Source organism: Euphorbia lathyris, chromosome 1 (assembly GCF_963576675.1).
Source record: "Euphorbia lathyris chromosome 1, ddEupLath1.1, whole genome shotgun sequence".
NCBI lineage: Eukaryota > Viridiplantae > Streptophyta > Magnoliopsida > Malpighiales > Euphorbiaceae > Euphorbia > Euphorbia lathyris.
Genome location: NC_088910.1, coordinates 22486295 through 22508737, shown reverse-complemented (window position 1 = coordinate 22508737; position 22443 = coordinate 22486295). Strand labels below are relative to the sequence as shown.

The 22443-nt window shown below is 33.8% G+C and overlaps 2 protein-coding genes across 3 annotated transcripts; one reads left to right on the top strand and one right to left on the bottom strand.

The window, feature by feature from the left end:
- Positions 1-1112: 1112 nt before the first annotated feature.
- On the top strand, positions 1113-5488 carry LOC136224731 (protein REVEILLE 6). Of its 2 annotated transcripts, none has more exons than XM_066013147.1 (8): positions 1113-1371; positions 2283-2340; positions 2734-2857; positions 2958-3104; positions 3198-3302; positions 4119-4228; positions 4363-4422; positions 4955-5488. In XM_066013147.1, the coding sequence occupies exons 1-8, from the start codon at positions 1163-1165 to the stop codon at positions 5045-5047; spliced, it is 906 nt and encodes a 301-aa protein (XP_065869219.1). In that variant the 5' UTR covers positions 1113-1162; the 3' UTR covers positions 5048-5488. The 2 variants fall into 2 exon arrangements, with proteins under 2 accessions (XP_065869219.1, XP_065869225.1); XM_066013153.1 differs by having other exon boundaries at positions 1114-1371; positions 2934-3104.
- Positions 5489-11457: 5969 nt separating this feature from the next.
- On the bottom strand, positions 11458-19416 carry LOC136222718 (uncharacterized). The gene is made up of 12 exons (XM_066010473.1): positions 19294-19416; positions 18948-19046; positions 18787-18833; positions 18244-18444; positions 17002-17273; positions 16573-16675; positions 16179-16432; positions 15353-15422; positions 14561-15249; positions 12612-12681; positions 11765-12508; positions 11458-11677 (listed from the first exon to the last, which is right to left on the bottom strand). Exons 1-12 carry the CDS (start codon positions 19350-19352, stop codon positions 11604-11606), a joined length of 2682 nt encoding a protein of 893 aa, XP_065866545.1. The 5' UTR covers positions 19353-19416; the 3' UTR covers positions 11458-11603.
- Positions 19417-22443: the final 3027 nt, after the last annotated feature.

The following is a 22443-nucleotide window of genomic DNA, read 5'->3' as shown; positions in this document are numbered from 1 at the left end:
TTTATATTTCACGTGTTTCTTCAATTGTAATCCATATCAGCAATTTGAGGTTCTGTTTTACGATTGGATAAGTTTGAAGGGTAAGTTATTACAATTGAAAGTTGAGTGGCAGTTGCAATATTTGTATTAGACCTTATTATTATTAATTAATTAATTAATTAATTAACTTGCCAGATGCCGGTACCTACTTAGAATACAAATATCTCGCATGCCTCATATAAAAAGCTACACAATTATTTGAGAATTTTATATCTAACACTCCTAAAAAAAGTTTAATTTATTCAATTAGTGGACATTGACTAATTTGATGATTTTGGAATTGGAGTATTAAGATTCTGGCACTCAATAGTCAATGCAATAAAATACTAAAATTTAAATTTTACCTCCATATTAAATACCGAAAAAATTGTTCAACTACTAACTTTTTTCAAAAAATCTTCAAATTGAAGTGGCAAAATCCACATTGTTTAAATTTTTTAATAAGTTATTTGATTTTAATTAATGCATATACTTATAATTTCTACATAATTTAGTTATTGATATTAAATTTGATAGGCATATTTTCTATTTTTTTCCGTTAATTGGTGTATCATTACTTATATCATATGTTTATTGATTCAATTAATTAGTGTGTCATCATTTATTGATTAAAATCGATTTAAGTCATTAAAGGTTTTTTATCGTTTAAATTAGATTTTGAATTCGAATTTTGATATATACAGAAAATTTTAATTAAGAGAGAATTCACTTAAAATATACATGAAAAATTGAACAAATTATAAAAAAAAATGAACTAAAATTATAAATATAGTAGTTTTTTTTTTTTAACAACAAAATATAGTAGTTAATTAAGAACAAATTGTGAGACTTACAAAATAAATGTTACTAGTATGGTTAGAAAATGGCTTTTGCCAAATAAAAGGTGGCAATTTTTTTTTTTTTTTTTTTTTGATAAAAAAAGGTGGCAAAATTAACTTCATTTAATTCGAGGAAATTAGGAACTTAGTGACGTGGCGTATTCTTATACGCCAAGGCTCCATGTTCACCTAAACGCTGAAAGCATCAGATTACGTCTTGATTATACTGCCTATAAGAACCTCTCGTGTCTCTGGAAAAAGCCGCATTTCTCCTTCAAATCAAAGCAAAAACATCAAATATAATAATGGTCTCGAAAAATCCGAACCCGCCTGAAGGATTCTTCTTGGATCCGAATGGAATGGCCTTATCCGGATTAGGACCTTTCGCTACAGCATCCACTACTTCTTCGTCTGAGGATCTGAGTAAGAAGATCCGAAAACCCTACACCATCACCAAGTCCAGAGAGAGCTGGACTGAACCGGAACACGACAAGTTCCTCGAAGCTCTCCAGCTGTAAATCTCAATTTTCTCCAATTTATTGAAATTTTTTAGTTTTCATTATGTTAGGGTTTGCTTCGGTTATGTGTCTGTTCTTGTTTACACTTTCATGTGAATTCATGCTGTTAATTGAGATAGGTAGGTGATTTAGGTAAGTATTGCTCGAGTTCACTTGAATTGTTAATTAGAAGTACGAGAAAATTGAAGCGAAGAAGTGTTGCAGCTTATTTCTCGATTTTAAATTTTTGTGATGTAGGCACAGTGTTGTTATATTATGTGCCAATGTGTTTTAAACTTCAGGCTGTTGAATCAGATGTATTAATTATCTACTCGAGATTGTAAATAGGCTTGTTTCTGTTGCTTTCTTGCATATTTGCAATTTGTATCTGTATCCTGCCTAAAAATAATAACCAACATAGTTTTGTTCAATGCAATGTACTAAATTTTTGTCAGCCACTAAAGAATATGGAGACTGAATTTTTAATTCTGACTCAGAAACCCTCTCTACCATTAGTCGATAAATGTTTTATGCATTGTATATTGTGATTAAAGCTATAAATTATATAGGCAGATACCTGCGGTAAAAATGATGTTGGACAATAGAAGTCAGAATAAGTTGGAGCTGCAGTCCTCCTTCCATCTCACCCTGAGCAATGAAATACTTTTTGTGGCTTCCATATGAGTACTTCAACATTATGGGAGCTAGAGAACAGATATTAGTTTGTTTTGCATAATAATTCCAGAAGCAGCATTTCAACTTCGTAATATTGTTTTTGAAGAATCTCATAATTGTGACTTCACTTGTTAGAAAGTTTCTCTAGTTGAAATTTATTGACAATTCCTGGAATAGGAATCTTGATGGTTGTAACTTTCCCTCCTTTTGTTCTTTATGCATGCTCATGTTCTGTTTCTTTGATTCTTTTCAGCTTTGACCGGGACTGGAAAAAAATTGAAGCATTCATTGGGTCCAAAACTGTTATACAGGTATGCCAATAATGAAATTTTAGCTATTTCCCGAAAATATATATATATTTTTTTTCTGGTTCTTGGTACCCTGTTTTTTATTTTCACTTGCATAACTCTCATCATGTTCTGGTATCCGTTGATGACAATATTGTGGTTGTTTACTGTTAATTGATTGAGTTGAATGTTTACACCAGTAACTTGATTCCTTTTCTCAAAAATTGGTTGTTGACATGAGTTTTTTTTTTTTTTGCATAATAATTCAAGCTATTTTCTTAATGAATTTGAATTATCATCATAACTTGAATTTGTATTGATTTATCCCCATTCCTCCATTCGGCAATCCCTCATAAAGAAAGAGAGTGTTGGTTGGCACTGGTACCAATGTTAAACATGGGAAGTGTTGTTTTGCAGATACGTAGTCATGCGCAGAAATATTTTCTCAAGGTTCAGAAGAATGGAACCAACGAACACCTTCCTCCCCCTAGGCCTAAGAGGAAAGCTGCTCATCCATATCCTCAGAAAGCCTCGAAAAATGGTGAGAATGGTGCATTTTACGTGTGTCTAGTAATTCTGGTATTATTTAGACTAATATAACTTTATCTTGTTGACAGCTCCACTGCTCTCACAACTTGCAGGATCCTTGCAATCATCCTCTGCTCTTCCTGAACCAGTTCACAGACCTGAACCCTCTTCAATCCCAATGAACCCTATAACTCCTGCTGCTGCTGCAGCTTCCTGGACAAATAATATGCCATCAATAAGTTTATCAAATCAAACACAAGGTTCGTGGCTGTAATCCTTTTTTTCCGAATAACAATTTGGAAAACTTTTTTTTTTCTCGTCTCATTTTCTTTCAATTTATTTTTGATTTGCAGGAAATGCTGGGGCAAATAATTGTTGCAGTAGCACTGAAAGTACTCCTAGGACAAAACAAATTGGAGAACCCATTGAGCTGGGAAATCATGGCCATCCTTTGAGAGGTGAGTTTTCCTTTTTGTTTCTTCATGTTTATTTTATTTGTAAATGGATAATGGCACAACTATAATTGTTTCAGACTGGATTTTAATTGTTCCCACTATTTGGCCATGGAAGACAAGGTTCACTGGATTAAAATAGGATGTAGTTTAAAATGTACCTGGCTCTAAAATCCAACACTTGTATTTGATAATGTCCATCTGTACGTGGGCATTGCATCTGTTATATTCTTGAATGGACACGGTTATCCATGTTGACCTCACACTCGTTCATTGGCATGTCCTTTTAACAAGAGGAGGCACAAAGCAAGAAAGAGGCTATGGCAATGCAATCATGTATAAGGCCCTTTAGCAGTGGAATAATGTTTACTAACATTTTCTGTCTGTATTTAAGCTTGACCAGGAGTCTATCTGTGTTTAAGCTTGATTGATACTTGATAGTCTAGATGTAATTCCTGATGCCTTGTCTTAAGTTTACATATGGAAAGTAGGAGGTGCCTTCTTCCTGATGCCAAATATATACCAAATTATGATTGTTTTCAGATTTTCATTATTCCCAATCCTATGGTATCTTTAGGACGAGTGACGTGTGTAATCTGTCTCGTGCTTGTCATGTAATTAATCTAGACTTTGATATGTAAGAAAATCCGGACCTTTTTTTTGTATGTTGGATATTTGCTGTCCTTTTGTTCCCTTTTTAAGCTTACATTTTCATTTTGGTAGGCATGAAGAATGACGGTTAAAATAGCTTGTCTAGAATTATATTTATACTTCATTTTACTCAAGCACTTGAGGGCACTCACACTGACTCTTTATTTGCAGTTCTTCCTGACTTCGTTCAAGTATATACATTTATGGGCAGTGTATTTGATCCAAATGCTACTGGGCATCTGCAGAGACTAAAAAAAATGGATCCTATAGATGTTGAAACGGTGTGTTCTCATTCAAACCTTTACATCGTATGGATTTATTAGTTGCTTTATGTTTAGCTGTAAATTTATTGGTCTTATTATATATTCTAGAATATAATTTTGACGAAAACTTGCACTATGTGGTACTTGTTCAGGTGCTGCTGTTGATGAGAAATCTTTCTGTCAATTTGACAAGCCCTGATTTTGAGGATCATGTAAGTGGTGTTTCTACAAACTAGATACTTTCCAAGTTGCTGTTTACTAGATTATATTGGTCTCCATGCTTGTGTAAAATCCATCACTCTCCCGTTTCTGTATTAAATTAGAAAAATAGCTACTTGTGCACATTGTCTTGCAGTAAAAATGGTGGCTTTTTAACTTGCATATCAACCTTATTTTTGGATTCTGTTTTAGACTTTTTTTTTGCTGATGGTTAGCTGATTGGCTTTTCTTAGGTCGTTTCTGCTTCATTTAGTAGAATCTGATAGAATAAGTTGCTAAAACATATCTAAATGATGATGGAAAGTTAACAAAACAGCAACAGGGGGCCTGACCTGTGCATTTGGTGCTCCCGTATTCAACTGGTAGGGTCCAATTGCAGTAGGAATAATCAGAATCGAACCTTTGCATGATTTTGATGGTTATTTATTTTCATGCGATGATGCCATTTGTTCTCTTTGATATGCTCTGTTGCATAAAATAAGCTAATCAATTATCTATCTACATTTCATGATATCGATGGTACAGAGAAGGTTGCTTTCTTCCTATGACATGGATTCCGATGCAATTGGAGCAAACAAGGCCCCTAAAAACGACCGACAACAACAGAATGTTGCGTAATTTTAGGAGCAATGATACTTGTTCATGCAAGATGTGCCTGAATTCCATTAGTTTAGCCTTCCAATGCTGACTGACTTCTCGCCAAATTTTGTGCCCGGCTGATAGGCTACGGTTAGAAAGCATCAGCTGCCAGCTATTAGAGGCATCTGCTATCTATTCTTGTTATTAGTTGCCCTCTGTTTTTCTGCCATCATTTGTAAGTAAATCCTATCATAGCATCATCATTCTGGTGTCATGTATATATAGGAAATACAGAAAAGGAAAATAAAACAGAGCAGAAGTTACCTTGCGAGTGTATAACTGTATATCTTAGAGTCACTCTGTATTCAAGTTTGAGATATTTTCCAACAAAGTTAGTAGGTCAATACATTGCTCAAATGGAATGTATGTTTTTTCTGTCATAGTTTGAGATCTGATAATATAATTATTCTATTTTACACACTTGGACTCTTGTATTTTTTTTTTTTTTTTTTTTTAAATGATCTAGAATTTGATATGTAAAAGTAAAAGGTGTAAAAATAACCATGTTTAGGAGTTGCAGATGCTTTATTTGATAGAATTGGAATGAAATCAGTGTCTGATGGTGAGAAATATGCTTTTTTTTTTCTCTCTCTTTCAATAAAAATCAGTATAGAAACATTGAAGTAGTTGTGGCAGCAATCATGAACTAATTTCAAGGACATGTGACAACCTCTACATTTCGAATGCTTGGTGTAGTGGAGGCAGTTTGTCTTGTGTCAAAATTGTATTCTCTGGATTCTAGGTGTAAATCAGGGATCTCTTTTGGAATGGTTTCGGAACACCATTTATTGGCTCACGTGTCTTACCAGTTATGTCTTGGCATGGTTTGATCTGAAGGCTCTCCTTTTTCCATACGTTTTTGTGTTTCCTAATAAGGACACATATAATTCTTTATATTTACATGATATCATGTCTCCTATTTGGCCATCGAAGTTCTTTAGAGCTTCGTCCACTTGTGGCTTAAGAATTGAAAGCTTCGAGAACGGTTTGGTAATAGCTGAAGTAGAAATTAGACGCTTCTATTATTACGATAATATGTTCCCATATCCTTAAAACCTCTTAAGAATTTCAGTTCCTGTTAACTTTGATGTGTCCCAAGTAAAAGATTTAAGCATATTTATTTATAATCAAACAATATAACAATTAATCAATTAAGGTTGCTTATTAAATTTTATTGAATTATATTTTTTAATTTTTGAAAGAGGCTTATGTTTTTCTTAATATTTTTCTTTTTTATTATATTACAAAAACAAGATAAAATTGCAAGCTTCTTTCTTAATTAAGTTGTCGTGTTTGTTCTTATATGTTTATTAACTATATTTCATATTTGATTATATATATATATATATATATATATATATAATTTTATGGCCTAGTGAATTAGGATTATTGATTATTAAAATGATTTTTCTTACCATCTCATTTTCTTTCAAATTGAGTGCTGAATTGGTGAAATTTTTCTTATTATTAAATTGATTAGAGCTTGATAGGAGTAGCCGGAAGGGAAATTAATTTTGTATACAACATTGCATGCCTGTCTTGAGTTATACTATTTTTGAGACAATTAAAGATTGAATTATGCTAGGAAAGTTTTCTCTTTGAATTCGACTTTTACATGACACTTGTGAGCCTCATATTCAACTTTGGTTCTAGACAGAAAAACATTAACTCTTCCTTCTTTCTATTCCTTAACGTTATGTTTCTCTTTGTTGCTCTATTTCGGATGAAGGGTCTCATTTCTTTAATTGTTTTCAAATTTGACAAGATTATACAAGACTGAAGATTATGGAATCAATTTCCTTTGGAAAATTTATGTCCCAAACTTTAGCTTGTGAGAAGATGTCAACTTTCTTTCATGATCACTATTTGGAAGAAGTTAACTAACCAACTTTTACTCCTGATTATGTCATTTAAAAGACAGCTTTCTTTGAAGCTCTCTACAAAAAGAGAGTTGTCATGAAAGCACAAGCCTTGTCTAAGCAACCAAATGTTAGTATTCTCGAAATGGTGAGTTCCACAGGAACTCAGCTCAATGTAGGAACAAATTTTAAGCCAAAGAGTAAGAGTTCGGTAGGAGACTTGATCTACAACAAGAAGCTAAATTCTACAAAGGTATTTCCGTACCTTATGTGGTTCTCTTTTTTTTTTTTTTTTTTTTGCATAAGGTACGGAAATACCCTAGTAGAATTTAGCTTCTTGTTGTGGTTCTCTTCATCTAGTTTCGTTCTATACAATATATATTCACATATTGTTACTTCCTTCAAATTGTCAGTCATCATAAGAGGTAGTACAAGCATTAGATAGAGTTGGTGTTATGCTAGACCTCTATGCCCAATTTGAATTTATGAAAGAAAGTATCAAATGTTTTGTCTTGAAAAAGCTTTAGAAGAGTCGTGGCATGCCACGTTGCTTAGAAATCACTTTGTAGTGATATTTATAAATAAGCTCTTCACACACTTGGTGTAGTGTGGACTCTGAATAATATTTGACTGCGTGCTATGTCTGTTCCTGTTTGGTTTCTAGCTGCACGGTAGCAGGAGGGGTAAATACTGCATGCTCTAGCGGCACAGAGGCAAGATTAAATCCTAAGGTTCCATTGACACGACCTCAATTACAAAAACTTGGAAGAAAACCCTCTACCTTTTCGGGTGTGGCCCAAAAAACTCGCTTTCAGCTTCATCAGAGACTATCAGTCAACGGTGAGAAAACCAAAAAAACCCTACAATGGAGATGATAAAGAAGTTGAGAGTTCTCTTGTATATTATTCGGACCAGCTAGAGATAAAGCAGATTCTTTTTGTACATTGTTTTGGAAAGGATTATTTATTGTTTCATCAGTTTTCAATGTTCTTGAGCCAAATGAGCCTGTTCATATTGATTCTAACTGTAAATATGAGGAAGTAGAGCAGCCATGTAAAATGTCACATCAGTAATTAGTTTCTATGCAAATCCATCAAACAGAAAATTGTTTAGACATCAACATGAAAATGGGATGTGAAAAAAGTTTAGAACTTTCCTAATCAAGTAATATCCAATAAAAGATACTAGCAATAGCTTAAAGCAGAAGATGCAGAGAATAACCGCAAGCCCATAAAACCTTCAGGAATTTCAGGAACTATATATGTTTTGTACAATACTCTGGGAACTCAATATTTTGCAGCCCAAACCAGTGGCGAATGCAGGATTGCTCGGTTGGGGGGCCGATTTTACACGTGGTGTATAAATTTTTTTTTTTTGACAAATCGGTGTCTAATAGAATATTTCGGATTTAGAGAAGGCCTAAAAAAATTAGAAATTTGGACTTAGAGAAGAGGGCCTAACACGCCCAAAAAAAATTAAAATTTTGGATTTAGAAAGGACTTAGCGGGACCTGGGCTGATTTTGGGATACTAATATAACACCCGAGCTAAATTTCTTGGAAACAGGAAGACCAGAATCACCACAATCTTAAATTTTGTGGAGACAGGGGGCCGAAACTACTCGTCCGAGGGGTCGGGTCCCTGTCTCCGCCCCTAGTCCAAACAGAACTGCATCACATCGTCCAGTGTCGCGATGTTCCCAAAATTATGAATTTTCGGGCTGATTCCAAGTCCGATATGCGATTCAGATTGAAGGCTCCCCTTTTCATGCTTGCAATTTAGGTAGCCAAGAGCAATTAGTTTATTTCTAGACATTATTATAAAACACAAATATTTTATTCCTTATTCTACATCAATTCAATATGGGTTTGTTTTAAAAAGAAGATTTCATATTTTACGTGATTTAATAATAGAATTGAAGATTAATATTTATAAATTCGGCGAAATATTTTGAATTTTTTTTTGTCCAACTCGTACAAAAGACAGTATATTTTTTATTTTTAAAAAAAATCACATCTTTATTATATGTTAATAATTTGTTACTACTGCTGAGTGATAAAGTGACTTACATGTGAAATGTAGACGATAAGATTCATGACCAAAGAGACAGTTTGATGAATTATTTCTCAAATTGACCCAACTTGACAACGTTATTGGTTAAATCGCTCTTGGTTGCCAACGTTGGGGTAAAATTGCATCATTTTAGACGTTAGGGGTAAAATTGCTTCTCGATGTAAACATTAGGGTGTGTTTACACCTTATCCCTAAAAAGATGGTGTTCATGGCATGAAAGAGATGAATTTATATCTTTACTAACATAAATTATTAAATTACATAAAACATAAATACATCACTAGTTAGATAAAAGGGTAAAATGGGATAAAGATAAAGCGGTGGCAAGCTTGTAAATAAGCTGATAGTAGGAGTTGTAAATAATGGCGACAAAGTTGTAATTAGAAGTCAGCTGGAGATAGGACAAGGTTGATTCGTATGATTCTTTTAAAAAGTCCACACGACATGTGAGATTAATTTTTAGAAATAGCAACTTTTGCTCTGGTGATTTGAAAGTCCACGATGTGTGGATTAAAATAGAGAAGCACACACTCCCAATTTGGATCCACAAGACGTGTGGGTTCTTGACACACCTTTTGGTAATAGAGATGGAATTCTTAAGGATTTCTATTGATGAAGGAGAGTATAAATATCCAAGAGTTTACAAAATCAAGCCCTATAATTATGCCTATAATTATGTTCTTAGCATATATATTTATTCTTTAGTTGTACCCTATGGTATAGAATAGTGAGATTTTAACAACCTCATAGGATCGGTTGCTAAATAACCCATTGCTAAATATTTGCGACCAAATTTATGTGATTGATCGCTAACATTTGCGACCTTATAAACGGACGCTAAAGTGCAAACACAAATTAGCGACCAAACTTTTTCATTGCGCAGAAATTGGTACCATATCCAGAAATTGGTGTTGAAAGTGAAATACGGTGAATTATATATTATTGCTCTTCAATTTATTATTGTTTTTATAGTTATTGAACTTCAAAAGTGGATATAGGACAATTTGGTATTATTGTGGCTAACAAAACATGTTATGCAAAAACCAATCGTTGGTTGGCGCAGTGGTAGCATGGGGCTGCGCTTGGTAGGGCGGTTTCAGGATCGATCCCCCACAACGGCGATTGGGAGGGGTTTAAATACTGTAATCCTTGGACCCGCCCCGAATCCGGATTAGTCGGCCAATGTGGTTCGGAGTACCGGATGGTTTAACAAAAAAAAACATGTTATGCAAAAAGTGTTGAGAAAAAAGCGCATAAATTATTGGTAAGTGTACAAAAAAAAATATTAAAAAATATATATTAGGTCATAATATTTTTGTTCAAAAAAATTAACATCAGTTTTTCTTATAAGTTGTGACGGCTGCTTTCTCCAAAAGCTACAAATTACATTTAAAGAAAACGATTTTGCATTTTCCAAACATTGCTTTTAAATTCTGTTTTTTGTCGAAAAATATTGTGTTTTGGAAAATATTAGGTAAGAGAAAATTTTGTGTTCGAAAATATATTTTCTGCTGTTTGGCTAAACCCACAAAAAAATATGGGTGACTACTAGGTAAAAAAGAATGGAATATAGCTTCAAAAATGTTTTAATCTTTTCAAAATAGTACAACACTTTCCTCACTTTCTTCATAAATTTTGCTATTGACTACTAAAATCCTCCGTTGACTTATTTTTCCTTAGCAAACAAACATCAAAAAATAAAAAAAAATATTTTGTTGCACGATATTTTCCGATAAACAAATGGTAGCTAGAAAAAATGCTTTTATGGCATAAAAAGGCATGAAAAAGCAATGTCAAACGTGCCTATAAAAGTTCATAAACTTTATCTTTTACTAATATAAATATGTAAATTGTAACTGAAAATTCAAAATCGAAAAGTCCTAAAATTTAAAATTGTTTAGAATCAAATTTTCCATAGAACCACCATTTTTGGAGTTTTTTTTTTCTCTATACTAGTTTCTATCTTCTAGCGAATCAGTAAATAACTTCAAAACTAAAAAAAAAATCATAAAGCAAAATTGATTAGAATAACATTTCCATCAGCTCTATAATAAAAGGTTATATGATCAAATTGGTCTACTATCATTTGCACTTTAACTAACAAAATTCATGAATTTTATGTATAATTTTGAATTTCAAGAACTAAAGAAAAATCAGAGTTAAAGGATCATGAGTGTAATTTACTCAGTGTAATTTATGAAGTATCAGATTTGGCAGCGGAAGGGAACTCATCAATAAAGGGCAAATAAAAGAAAACAAATCGCTTTTTGTTTGTTTGTATTTTTTTGGGCAAACATGTCATGCATATTCAGGGTTAAGCAAAGCTGCGTAGTGTAAAAAAATCCATACAGAAGCTACAAAAGAAGTGGGGACATCTTCTACCAAAACCAAAATAGTTCCCCTGTCATGAAAATTGAAAGCAAAGGTGCTGGAATATTCCATTTTTGAATCATTTTTTTTACTAAAAAACAACAATGAATATAGTGTCAAAGTGTAGTCCCGCTTATTACATCAATCAATTCGAATTTTGTAAATTGCAATGTGCAATAGAGTATTCACGAAATTTATTGAAACCTGTCAACAAGACATCATTCCTATAGTTCGTCATATATTTCTCCACCATGGCTTGCGCGGGTGCACCTGCTTTGCTTGTGCTGTCCCAAAGGGTGTATTATGGCCTAAAAATAGCAGAAATAACCAAATGACAAACAGATTTAAAAGCAGCAGTTATAACATATGCAAAGCCCAAAGTTATACTTAAATACCTGGATTTGGCATATAGAGACCCCGAAAGGTTCGGTTAAAATTGTGTGTATGATTTATCTGTTGCGAATGGCTAACCATTTCATTGATTGAATCATCAGATGGTGCAATACTTGGTACTCTAAATAGTTGGTGAGGAAAAACATAAGGAAATATCATCTGATGTGGTAAAGGACGCATAATAGAACTGTCAAACCTAGTTGACTCGGCCGGGGGATTCTTGGAAGGAACATTGATGGAAGAGTCGCTCTGTCGAGGAGGGTCATTCTGTTGATACCTGACTTCAGAATGTTGGAACAATGAAATCCCTGGATTTTTATGAAAAAGTGAGTAAGATCTCACTTGTTGCATATTGTCATAAGAAGGTTCTGAATCCACTGGATTAACAGATGCCAAAGCGTTATTCCCCGGGATGTTTGGATTGAAAACAGTTGGTTTATGATCATCATTATCTGGTGTCAACACATAGTCCCCTGGAAAGATCAAGTCATCTAATGAGATCAAACTGTCTTCATCAGGAAGAGAAATTTCATTGGTTGCATCTTCCTTCTCATCAAATATGTCGACAGAATCGCATTTCATATCAACATCAGAGTCAGATTGCTCAACACTGCATAAAGTTATAGCAGTTTTATGATCAATTCTTCCAGAAGAAAAGCTTCTTGGTTCGTGTTTGTTAGCACTTCTGTTAGATTGTATATGCACTTCAGATTTATCGTTCGCAATGCCACCTGCTAGATTTTGCTCTACAAAATGTAAAATAGTCAGTAGAGAGTGGCCTTATATGCTCACGTACTAATTTAGAAAGGTATAGCAAAACCAACACCGTGTCTTTTTAATACAAAATACCTTCTTCAATAAACAGATCAACAAAGTTGGAAGAGGATAACATGCAGCAGTTGATCTCTTCTGCACAATTCTGCTACGAAGTACAACTTCAGGATGTCAGATAGTAAATGTGAAATTACTTGTCTGTTAAAATTAGAAAGGTACTATGAGTGTGACTTTTCCTAAAAGTCTAAAAATCCTAAAATAGACGACAAATCTTCTTTTTTCACATGAAAAGGAAAAAGAAAAATCAAATTAGAGCTCGTATACTGTGTATATTGGTGCATTGTAGTACTTGAGTAGGATACACACTTCAATAATCTAGATATAACACTGATACCCGACTCGATTTTCGAGGTGTCAATTCTAATTAAATCCGCATTCTATACTCAATAGAAAAACAATATGAGAATCAGACTATATAATTGGAAATGAACACATTTTCTCATGTAGTTTTCTCGAGAAAGTTGCAGAGATTTTGGCAACTGCAATGTGTTCGAAAGGAAAGAAAATGAACGAAATGAAGAAGAGAGAGAGAGAGGGGGAGACTTGGCACACCATGTCATAATCTGATGATCATAAACCAACTGTTTTCAATCCAAACACAGGTGTGTACGGACTGCGGAGACAAATATGTACGGACTAATATATTTATATTCCTTTAGCGATTGTGATCAATCGCGGCTGTTGTTCTAACGAGGCAGATTTCTATTTTTTTTAAGGAATAATATGTAAATCTAGCCAATATGGAAAAATAAATTTAAACGTATAAAAAAATAACAATTTTAAATCTAATATCTCCTAAATATAATAATATCATAAGTTTTTGGATAAATAATTCATTACTCTTTATATTTTTATTAACACACTGATTAATTTTTATATTTTAATAATATGATGTTTTTTTCCTTAATTTTTGTTATATTCAACGGTTTAGTTCATTATAAAAGAATTAAATTATTAAATAATTCAAATATTTGGAGACTAAGAGTTTTGATACACGTGTTAAAAGTTTTGATACAATGAGATATAACTATTTTATTGATTTATGATAAGATATTTTGTTTATTGTTTAAAAAAAATATTTGGTAGAATTTAATATCATTTAAGTAATTGGAAAAGATACAACTATTTTATTGGTTTATGATAAGATATTTTGTTTATCATTTAAAAAAAAGTATTTGGTAAAATTTAATGTAGTTTAAGTAACTGAAAATACACATTAATATGAATTTGAATTTGACTAATTAAAGAATATGAGTTGAGAACATTTTCAAAAAAAGAAATATATGTTGAGAATGGAAACTTTTCTTGGAATTAACTAGTTAATTTCCAACTGTTAAAAAGAAATAAACTAAGCTAATAAAAAAACTAAGCATCTAAGGCAAATTTTTCATATTTTGGCTTTTCTATCCCCAATTTTCTATATTTCTATCCCCAATCTCCATTTTTTTCTCCAACCCTTTATATAATTTCTTCCCTATAAAGTATATTCCATACTTTATTCTACTTCAACTGCTTTTTACCTCTAATTTATCACATTATTATTTTATTAATTCTGGTTGGACTGCCAACTCTCCCCAATTCATCATTTCCAGCCCTTCATATCTGAGGGTTGGAGATGCTCTTAGTTCTCACTAACATCAAATTTTTATTTTTATTTTCAAGTATTTAATGTAACTTATTTTTTCAAAGCGAACCTTTTGGTTACATATTAAAAGTTTTGATGTAGATAAGATACAAATAATTTATTAGTTTATTGTTTAAAAAAATGTTTAGTAAAACTTAATGTGGTTTAAGTAACTGGAAAAGATACATGGCAAAATATTTTGTTTATCATTTTAAAAAAATTTGGTAAAATTTAATTGGTTTAAGTAACTGAAAATACGCATTAATATGAATTTGACTAATTAGAGAATATAAGTTGGGAAATTTTCAAAAAAAAGAAATATATGTCGCGAATGGCTAACCATTTCATTGATTGAATCATCAGATGGTGCAATACTTGGTACTCTATATAGTTGGTGAGGAGAAACACAAGGAAATACCACCTGATGTGGTAAAGGACGCATGATAGAACTGTCAAACCTAGTTGACTCGGCCGGGGGATTCTTGGAAGGAACATTGATAGAGGAGTCGCTCTGTCGAGGAGGGTCATTCTGTTGATACCTGACTTCATAATGTTGGAACAATGACATCCCTGGATTTTTATGAAAAAGTGAGAAAGATCTCTCTTGTTGCATATTGTCATAAGAAGGTTCTGAATCCACTGGATTAACAGATGCCAAAGCTATATTCCCAGGGATGTTTGGATTGAAAACAGTTGGTTTATGATCATCATTATCTGGTGTCATGACATAATCCCATGGAAAGATCAAGTCATCTAATGAGATCAAACTGCCTTCATCAGGAAGACAAATTTCATTAGTTGCATCTTCCTTCTCATCAAATATGTAGACAGAATCGCATTTTTTATCAACATCAGAGTCAGAATTGCCTCCCTTTCCCTCAGATTGCTCAACACTGCCTAAAGTTATAGCAGTTTTATGATCAATTCTTCCAGAAGAAAAGCTTCTTGGTTCGTGTTTGTTAGCACTTCTGTTGGATTGTATATGCACTTCAGATTTATCATTCGCAATGCCACCTGCTAGATTTTGCTCTACAAAATGTAAAATAGTCAGTAGAGAGTGGCCTTATATGCTCATGTACTAATTTAGAAAGGTATAGCAAAACCAACGCCGTGTCTTTTTAATACAACATACCTTCTTCAATAAACAGATCAACAAAGTTGGAAGAGGATAACATGCAGCAGTTGATCTCTTCTGCACAATTCTGCCACGAAGTACAACTTCAGGATGTCAGATAGTAAATGTGAAATTACTTCTGTTAAAATTAGAAATATCACGCTCAAGCAGCAGAATTATGATTAAGCTAGCAGCAGAAAGTTCATCCTTGACATTGATTTTTCAAACATACAAACCAGCTAAAAAGTAGGCATGTAATTTAAAAGGCATTCTTCTTAAGAAAAACACCTATTATATATTATATCGATATGGAATCATCTATTATATTGTTGTTTGAGGATAGGAGAAATGGTATCCAAATAATTGACTCTACGTAGTTTGAATTGGAGGCTTTTATTAACTTAAGCAGGTTATTTTCTTCCTTCTCCATCAATGTCCAGCCGAAAACAGGGGGAGCCTGGGGACTGGCCGCCGGAACCACCTTGACCCTAAGTTCGATTTAGCAAAAAAAAAAAAAATTTTACGGGCGCACATGTAAAATCACCCCCCAACCGAGTAATCCTGTATACGTCACTAGCCGGAAATCCATAATTACCTAACTGTAATGTAGAAGCTAAATTTAGTTGAGCTATAATAACTATTATTGCTATGTCTCGCATTGTAAGTTCCTACTTTGGACACTTTGATATGAGCATGAGCTAGTGGTAAAAGCAATAATGTGCCTGATCATGCATGAATTGGTTAAAACATCAAGCATTAAGACATGCTTTAGAAACAAACAAGAAAAAAAAAAAAAAAAAAAGACTCATAATATGTCTTCAATTTGCAGCAATAAAACCAATACCTCTTGCATTGGAGAATGGTTCAAGGATTTTGTTTCTAAACCCTTCTTAAAGATGCTTACAGAAGTGTGGAAAGGATAACTTGCATTATGTGGAGCCAAGGATGCCACAACTTCCTTTGATTGATCCCTTTTGTTCACAATCATCTCATCATTTCTGAAATCATGTGGGTAACTAGAAGCATCTGAGTCCAACTTTCCTTTATGCTCATCTGAAACGATCTCTTGCTTCCTTTCATTAGATTTATTTGTTTCCTCTGTCATTTCAAATGAATCTAAAAAAGTTTATCCTCACCTTAGCACTTAGAATACTCGGTGAATCCATATGGATGGAATCACAAAGAAAAGAATTAACAGAATAAATCTACTAAACGGCAAAATATGACAGAGAATTTACCAGTCCTTTCCTCTTCTTCGCTCCCCATACTTGGACACTCGGAGGAAGGAAACAGTACATAACTATATACATCTTTATGCACTCTCCTCGAATGAAGATTCATCTGAAAGACGGGCATTATTTTCATTGGACGTTATGTATTTTATTCGAGCTTTTAAAGAAGGAAACTGAAAAAACACAACACAGTAGGAAGATACAAGGAAGTTCTAGGAAAGTACTGTGCAGCACGCTAGACACATCTAATAACTACTAGTAGCAACATTTAGGCAAATATATATATATATATATATATATATACATATATATATATATCTAACTATTACTTTTGTTGAGATAATGTGAATAGTGCTTCAATAATAGTACAAGCAAGGAAGCTATTGATTGATTGTTCTACTACATCAGCACCAGAACACAAAGTAGTAGTCACACCTTAGAGGGATGTGGAGGCCGATTTGGTCCGACACATTTGTTGAACGGATAACAATGGCTGCCTTGAACCATTGGGGCAGAAACCCGTGCTAGACATCCAGGGTTTCTCAGAAGATCACCGCTGCTATTGTTGACCAGATAATAACCGCTGCCTATAACCATTGGGGCTGATAGATATCCAGAGTGGCTCAAAAGAGCATCGCTCCCCAGAAGTCCACATTCAGTATTATGTTTCGAATGTTGAGATAGGTTGACATCCAATCTGACAGAATCTACATCACGACAAGATGGTTCCATATTACATGTGCAGAAGATATAAACAACATGAAAGCATGGAGCCCTAAGGATTAAGCAATGCAATGAACAGCGCACCAATATGACATGGCATATGTGACAGAGCATTGTGCCCTTCTCAATGCTCTCCACATTCCTTCAACATAAACCGTGATGGATAATGGAAAATTATATGAAGTAGAGATAATGGGAAATAGCTTGATTCATCCAACACTAAATATCAGCTAATGATGAGCTTGAAATCAATTTGAGCTCAGTCTTTGTCTTCCTACCAGAAATTTAGATCAGTACAAGACTCTTAGACTCCCCTTTGAACCATAGCAAGTTTTACTACAACTTCAAAGTATTTATAAGCAACTAATACGTTCGGTAGAAGAATACTATAACCTTTATTTACATAAACAGAAATAGCTGATAACAGCAAAAATCTATGAGCACAAAACTACATGACTGTGAGGCACTAGTCAAGGCATTGTTGAGTTCATATCGGCTGTCTAGATGATAACCAATTCCTTGGGTCATTGGAGGAGAAACTCCAAGAAAACATATAGGCTCTTTTAGTATAGAACCCTTCCCCAAAATTCCATTGTCAGGCAGCAAAGGTTGAAATAGGTTGTCATTCCATCTGCCAGCTTCTGCTTTATAGTAAAAGATGTATAGCATCACATTACTGAAGCATGTGTAACAATGCATTAATAAGGATATTATGCAGTTGCAGTATGATTCATTTTTAAACTCCACTTACAACAATTAGCTCATATCTTCCTAGCTGATTAATGCATATTCTCTCTTAAAATCTAAGACTTGAGAATCGCAAAGAAATAACAATAATGCTTGAAGTACGGTTTTTCCTTTATAAGCAACTAATACGTTTGGCAGAAGAATACTATAACCGTTATTTACATAAACAGAAATAGCTGATAACAGCAAAAATCTATGAGCACAAACCTGGATCACTACATGACTGTGAAGCACTAGTCAAGGCATTGATGAGTTCATATGGGCTGTCTAGATGATAACCAATTCCTTGGGTCATTGGAGGAGAAACTCCAAGAAAACATATAGGCTCTTTTAGTATAGAACCCTGCCCCAAAATTCCATTGTCAGGCAGCAAAGGTTGAAATAGATCGTCATTCCATCTGCCAGCTTCTGTTTTACAGTAAAAGATGTATAGCATCACATTACTGAAGCATGTGTAACGCTGCATTAATCAGGATATTGTGCAGTTGCAGTATGATTCATTTTTAAACTCCACTTACAACAATTAGCTCATATCTTCCTAGCTGATTAATGCATATTCTCTCTTAAAATCTAAGACTCGAGACTCGCAAAGAAATAACAATAATGCTTGAAGTACGGTTTTTCCTCTAAAATCTTGGGAATTATTATAATCAGAAATTGGCCACAATTAAACAAGTCTTGTCAGAATTTTTGATAAAGGAATAGAAACAACATGCCTGAACTAATTAATAATGATTGAAACAAAAATACCTGAATTAGGTGGTGATGATGAACCACTAGAAGCATCCTCGATTTCACTGTTCCACGATTAAAATATAATAAAGTAAAAAATAATGCACCTAAAAGACCAACAGAATGTTATTCGCAACAAAACAAGGCATCTCGCAGCGCAATTATTGTACATATTTTACCACATAATTGATGAATCAAAACTGCTTGGGAACTTCTTGCATACAGCTAACTCAGCTAAAGGCAAAAGAAATTCTCTCGAGTATGAAAAGTTTAGCCGCCTGCACAATAAAACGCACACAAAAGCAATCTTCAGCAGACGAAACAAAAATACCATCTCCTGTTCATTCTAAATAATATGCATAAAAACAGAAAATAATGAGAGAAAAAAAAAAGCAAGTAAAACAATTAGACGTTTTCTTCCCTTCCTATAGTTTTTTCTCTGCAACCAACATTATTCGATAGCATAATCACAGTTTCGGAGCTTGAAAAACTAAAAGATAATAGAACAAAACAAGAATAAATTACTTGTGATCTGCTCTTGATTCTGGCGTTGAACATCGAACCTCAACCGTACTGCTCATCATTTTCTACACAAGAAAAAAGGTACTATGAATGTGACTTTTCCTAAAAGTCTAAAAATCCTAAAATAGACGACAAATCTTCTTTTTTCACATGAAAGGGAAAAAGAAAAATCAAATTAGAGCTCGTATACGGTGTATATTGGTGCATTGTAGTACTTGAGTAGGATACACACTTCAATAATCTAGATATAACACTGATCCCCACTCGATTTTCGAGGTGTCAATTCTAATTAAATCCGTATTCTATACTCAATAGAAAAATAATATGAGAATCAGACTATATAATTGGAAATGAACACATTTTCTCACGTAGTTTTCTCGAGAAAGTTGCAGAGATTTTGGCAACTGCAACGTGTTCGAAAGGAGAGAAAATGAACGAAATGAAGCAGAGAGAGAGAGAGAGAGAGACTTGGAGCCAAAGAGTACGGACTCACTGTCTATGTGCGGACTGCGGAGACAAATACCAGTGTGTACGGACTAATATATTTATATCCCTTTAGCGATTGTGATCAATCGCGGCTGTTGTTCTAACGAGACCGATTTCTATTCAATATAACGTATACAGAAATAACTGTTTTAAATCTAATATTTATTATCCCATCAAAATAAAATCTTACTAAATATAATAATATTTAAGTTTTTGGATAAATAATTTATTAGTCTCTCTATTTTTACTAAACATATTATTTAATCTTTATATTTTAATAATATACTATTTTTTCCTTAATTTATGTTCTATTTAACGGTTTAGTCCTTTATAGAAAGATTAAACTATTAAAGAATTCAAATATTTGAGGGATGAGGTTAATGGGAGTAAATGGAAGTAATGGAAGGTTAAGTATCAAATTAACCTTGTTTGTGAGTTATTTTATGAGAGTAAATGGAGGTTAATGGGATTAAATATTTACTCCCTCTAACCTCCAAACTCTAACCTCCAAATTAGGGGTTAATGAGAGTAAGCGTAAACTTTTTTAAAATTTCTTGTTTTTGTAAAGTAAATTTAACATTCATTCCCCTCCAGATTTAAACTCTCAAACGAAGTTAAACATTTAGCTTCATTTACATCTCATAAACTCTCAAACAAGGTTAATTTTTAACTTTTATAACCATCACTTCCCTTCCCTTTCCATTACCTCATTTAACTCTCACCTCCATTAACCTCCAAACTCCCAAACAAAGGCTAAGTTGTTGAATAGATCAAAAGTTAAAGCTTAAACAGTATATTATTAAAATACAAGTATTAGACAATATATTAGGTAAAAATTTAATGTGATTTAACTAACTGAAAGTAGGGCTGGACACAGTTCGATCCAAGTCAGGGATTCATGAATCTTCAGTATTAGATTGAAATTCGGAGAATAATAAAAGGAAATCTCCAAGATTGAATTGAAAGAATAAATCTCCAAAATTGAATTGTCCCATAATTTTAGTCCAGTCCAGTTCGGGGATTCAGAGATATAAGTTGAGAATTTGACTAATTAAAGAATATAAGTTGAGAATTTTTTCAAAAAAAAAAGAAATATAGGTTGAAAACGGAAACTCTTTTTGAAATTAACTAGCTAATTTCCAACCCTAAAAAACAGCTTTTTTTTTAGTGAAACTGAGTTTCAAGGAGGGAAGGAAGAAGGTTAATCCCAACTAGGTTGGCACCAACCAAGCAACCAAACCCCGACCAAGAAACCAAAAAACTTTATTAAAAAGAAAAAAGAAAAGTACAATACAATCAAGGCAAATGCCTACTTAACAAAGCGAAAATACTCTGTCCTATTTGCATCTCTAAACACAGTATTAGAGCAAAAATAAGGAAAAAAGTTCCACCAACAGTCGGAGGTAGGTGTGACAGCAAACTTGGAAAGACAATCTGCAACTGCATTCCCCTCCCTAAACACATGAGAAATTCGAACTGCATGAGTACGAATAATGTCAAGACAAATCAACCAATCCGAAAGAAGACTCCAATGAACATTTCTCGATCTCGATTTCAGTAACTTAACCGCATAGATTGAGTCACTCTCAACGCACAAAGGAAACCAATTCCGCTCAGCTGCTTTGAGGATAGCAATGGTGATTGCTTTCAACTCAGCCATAAAAGCTTCTTGTTTCCCCAAAGGATGCACAAAACAAGCTAAAGGAAAACCACGGCAAGTCCGAAAAATTCCACCGGCGCCTGCTCCCGTCAAGCCTGCTGCCCCGTCGGTGTTAACTTTAATCCACCACTGAGGAGGGGGCTGCCATTTCAGAGAGAAAACAGTAAGAACCGGCCAAGCAATGCCTTTGACTCCGAAATTGTCCAGGATGTTCTTATCAAGAACGGTATTGTGCATATATCCCTTCATCCCAATGCTAGCCTCCTTCACACACTTCCAAATAGCCTTCAATGTGAAAATAATAGAAGGTTTAATATCATTAAAGACGCTATCATTTCTAACCTTCCAAAGAGTCCAAAAACCCCTAACAATGGCCGAATTCCATAATTAAAGTTTTAATAGCCGAGGTGCAATTAACAGAGGTCCCAAAAGCATCCTTGATACTCCACCAAACCTGTGAAGAAAACGGGCAATGAAGAAAAATATGAGCGATGGATTCCTTACTCCTTTCGCATAGAGGGAAACGCGAAGCTGTTATGAGACCTTTTTCGCGTAATAAATCTATAGTGCTAAGCTTCCCTAAAATCGCCTTCCAACAAACAATAGATCTTGAAGGGGGCAAAAATTCTTTCCAAAGGAAACGCGCCCAATCAACTGAACGGGAAGGACGAATGATAGACATAACAGATTTCACCGTAAAAATCCCATTTGAGCTCGGTTTCCAGACGTAGACATCATCCTCCTGACTACCAATGCGAACCTAGTTAAGAGAGAGCAATATTGGCGCTGACCGACAGGTTAGGTCTCCAATCACCATCAACAATAAAATCTGAGACCTTGTCCTTCAAAACATTTTGCGCAGAGAGAGGAATTTGCAATTGAGTGGCAATATTAGGGACAATCCAATTATTAGTCCAGAAACAAAGTCTGGAATTGACACTGATGCTCCAAAAAATATTATTCCGTACAACAATGAGACTGAAACGAAGAGAAACCTCAATGGAAGA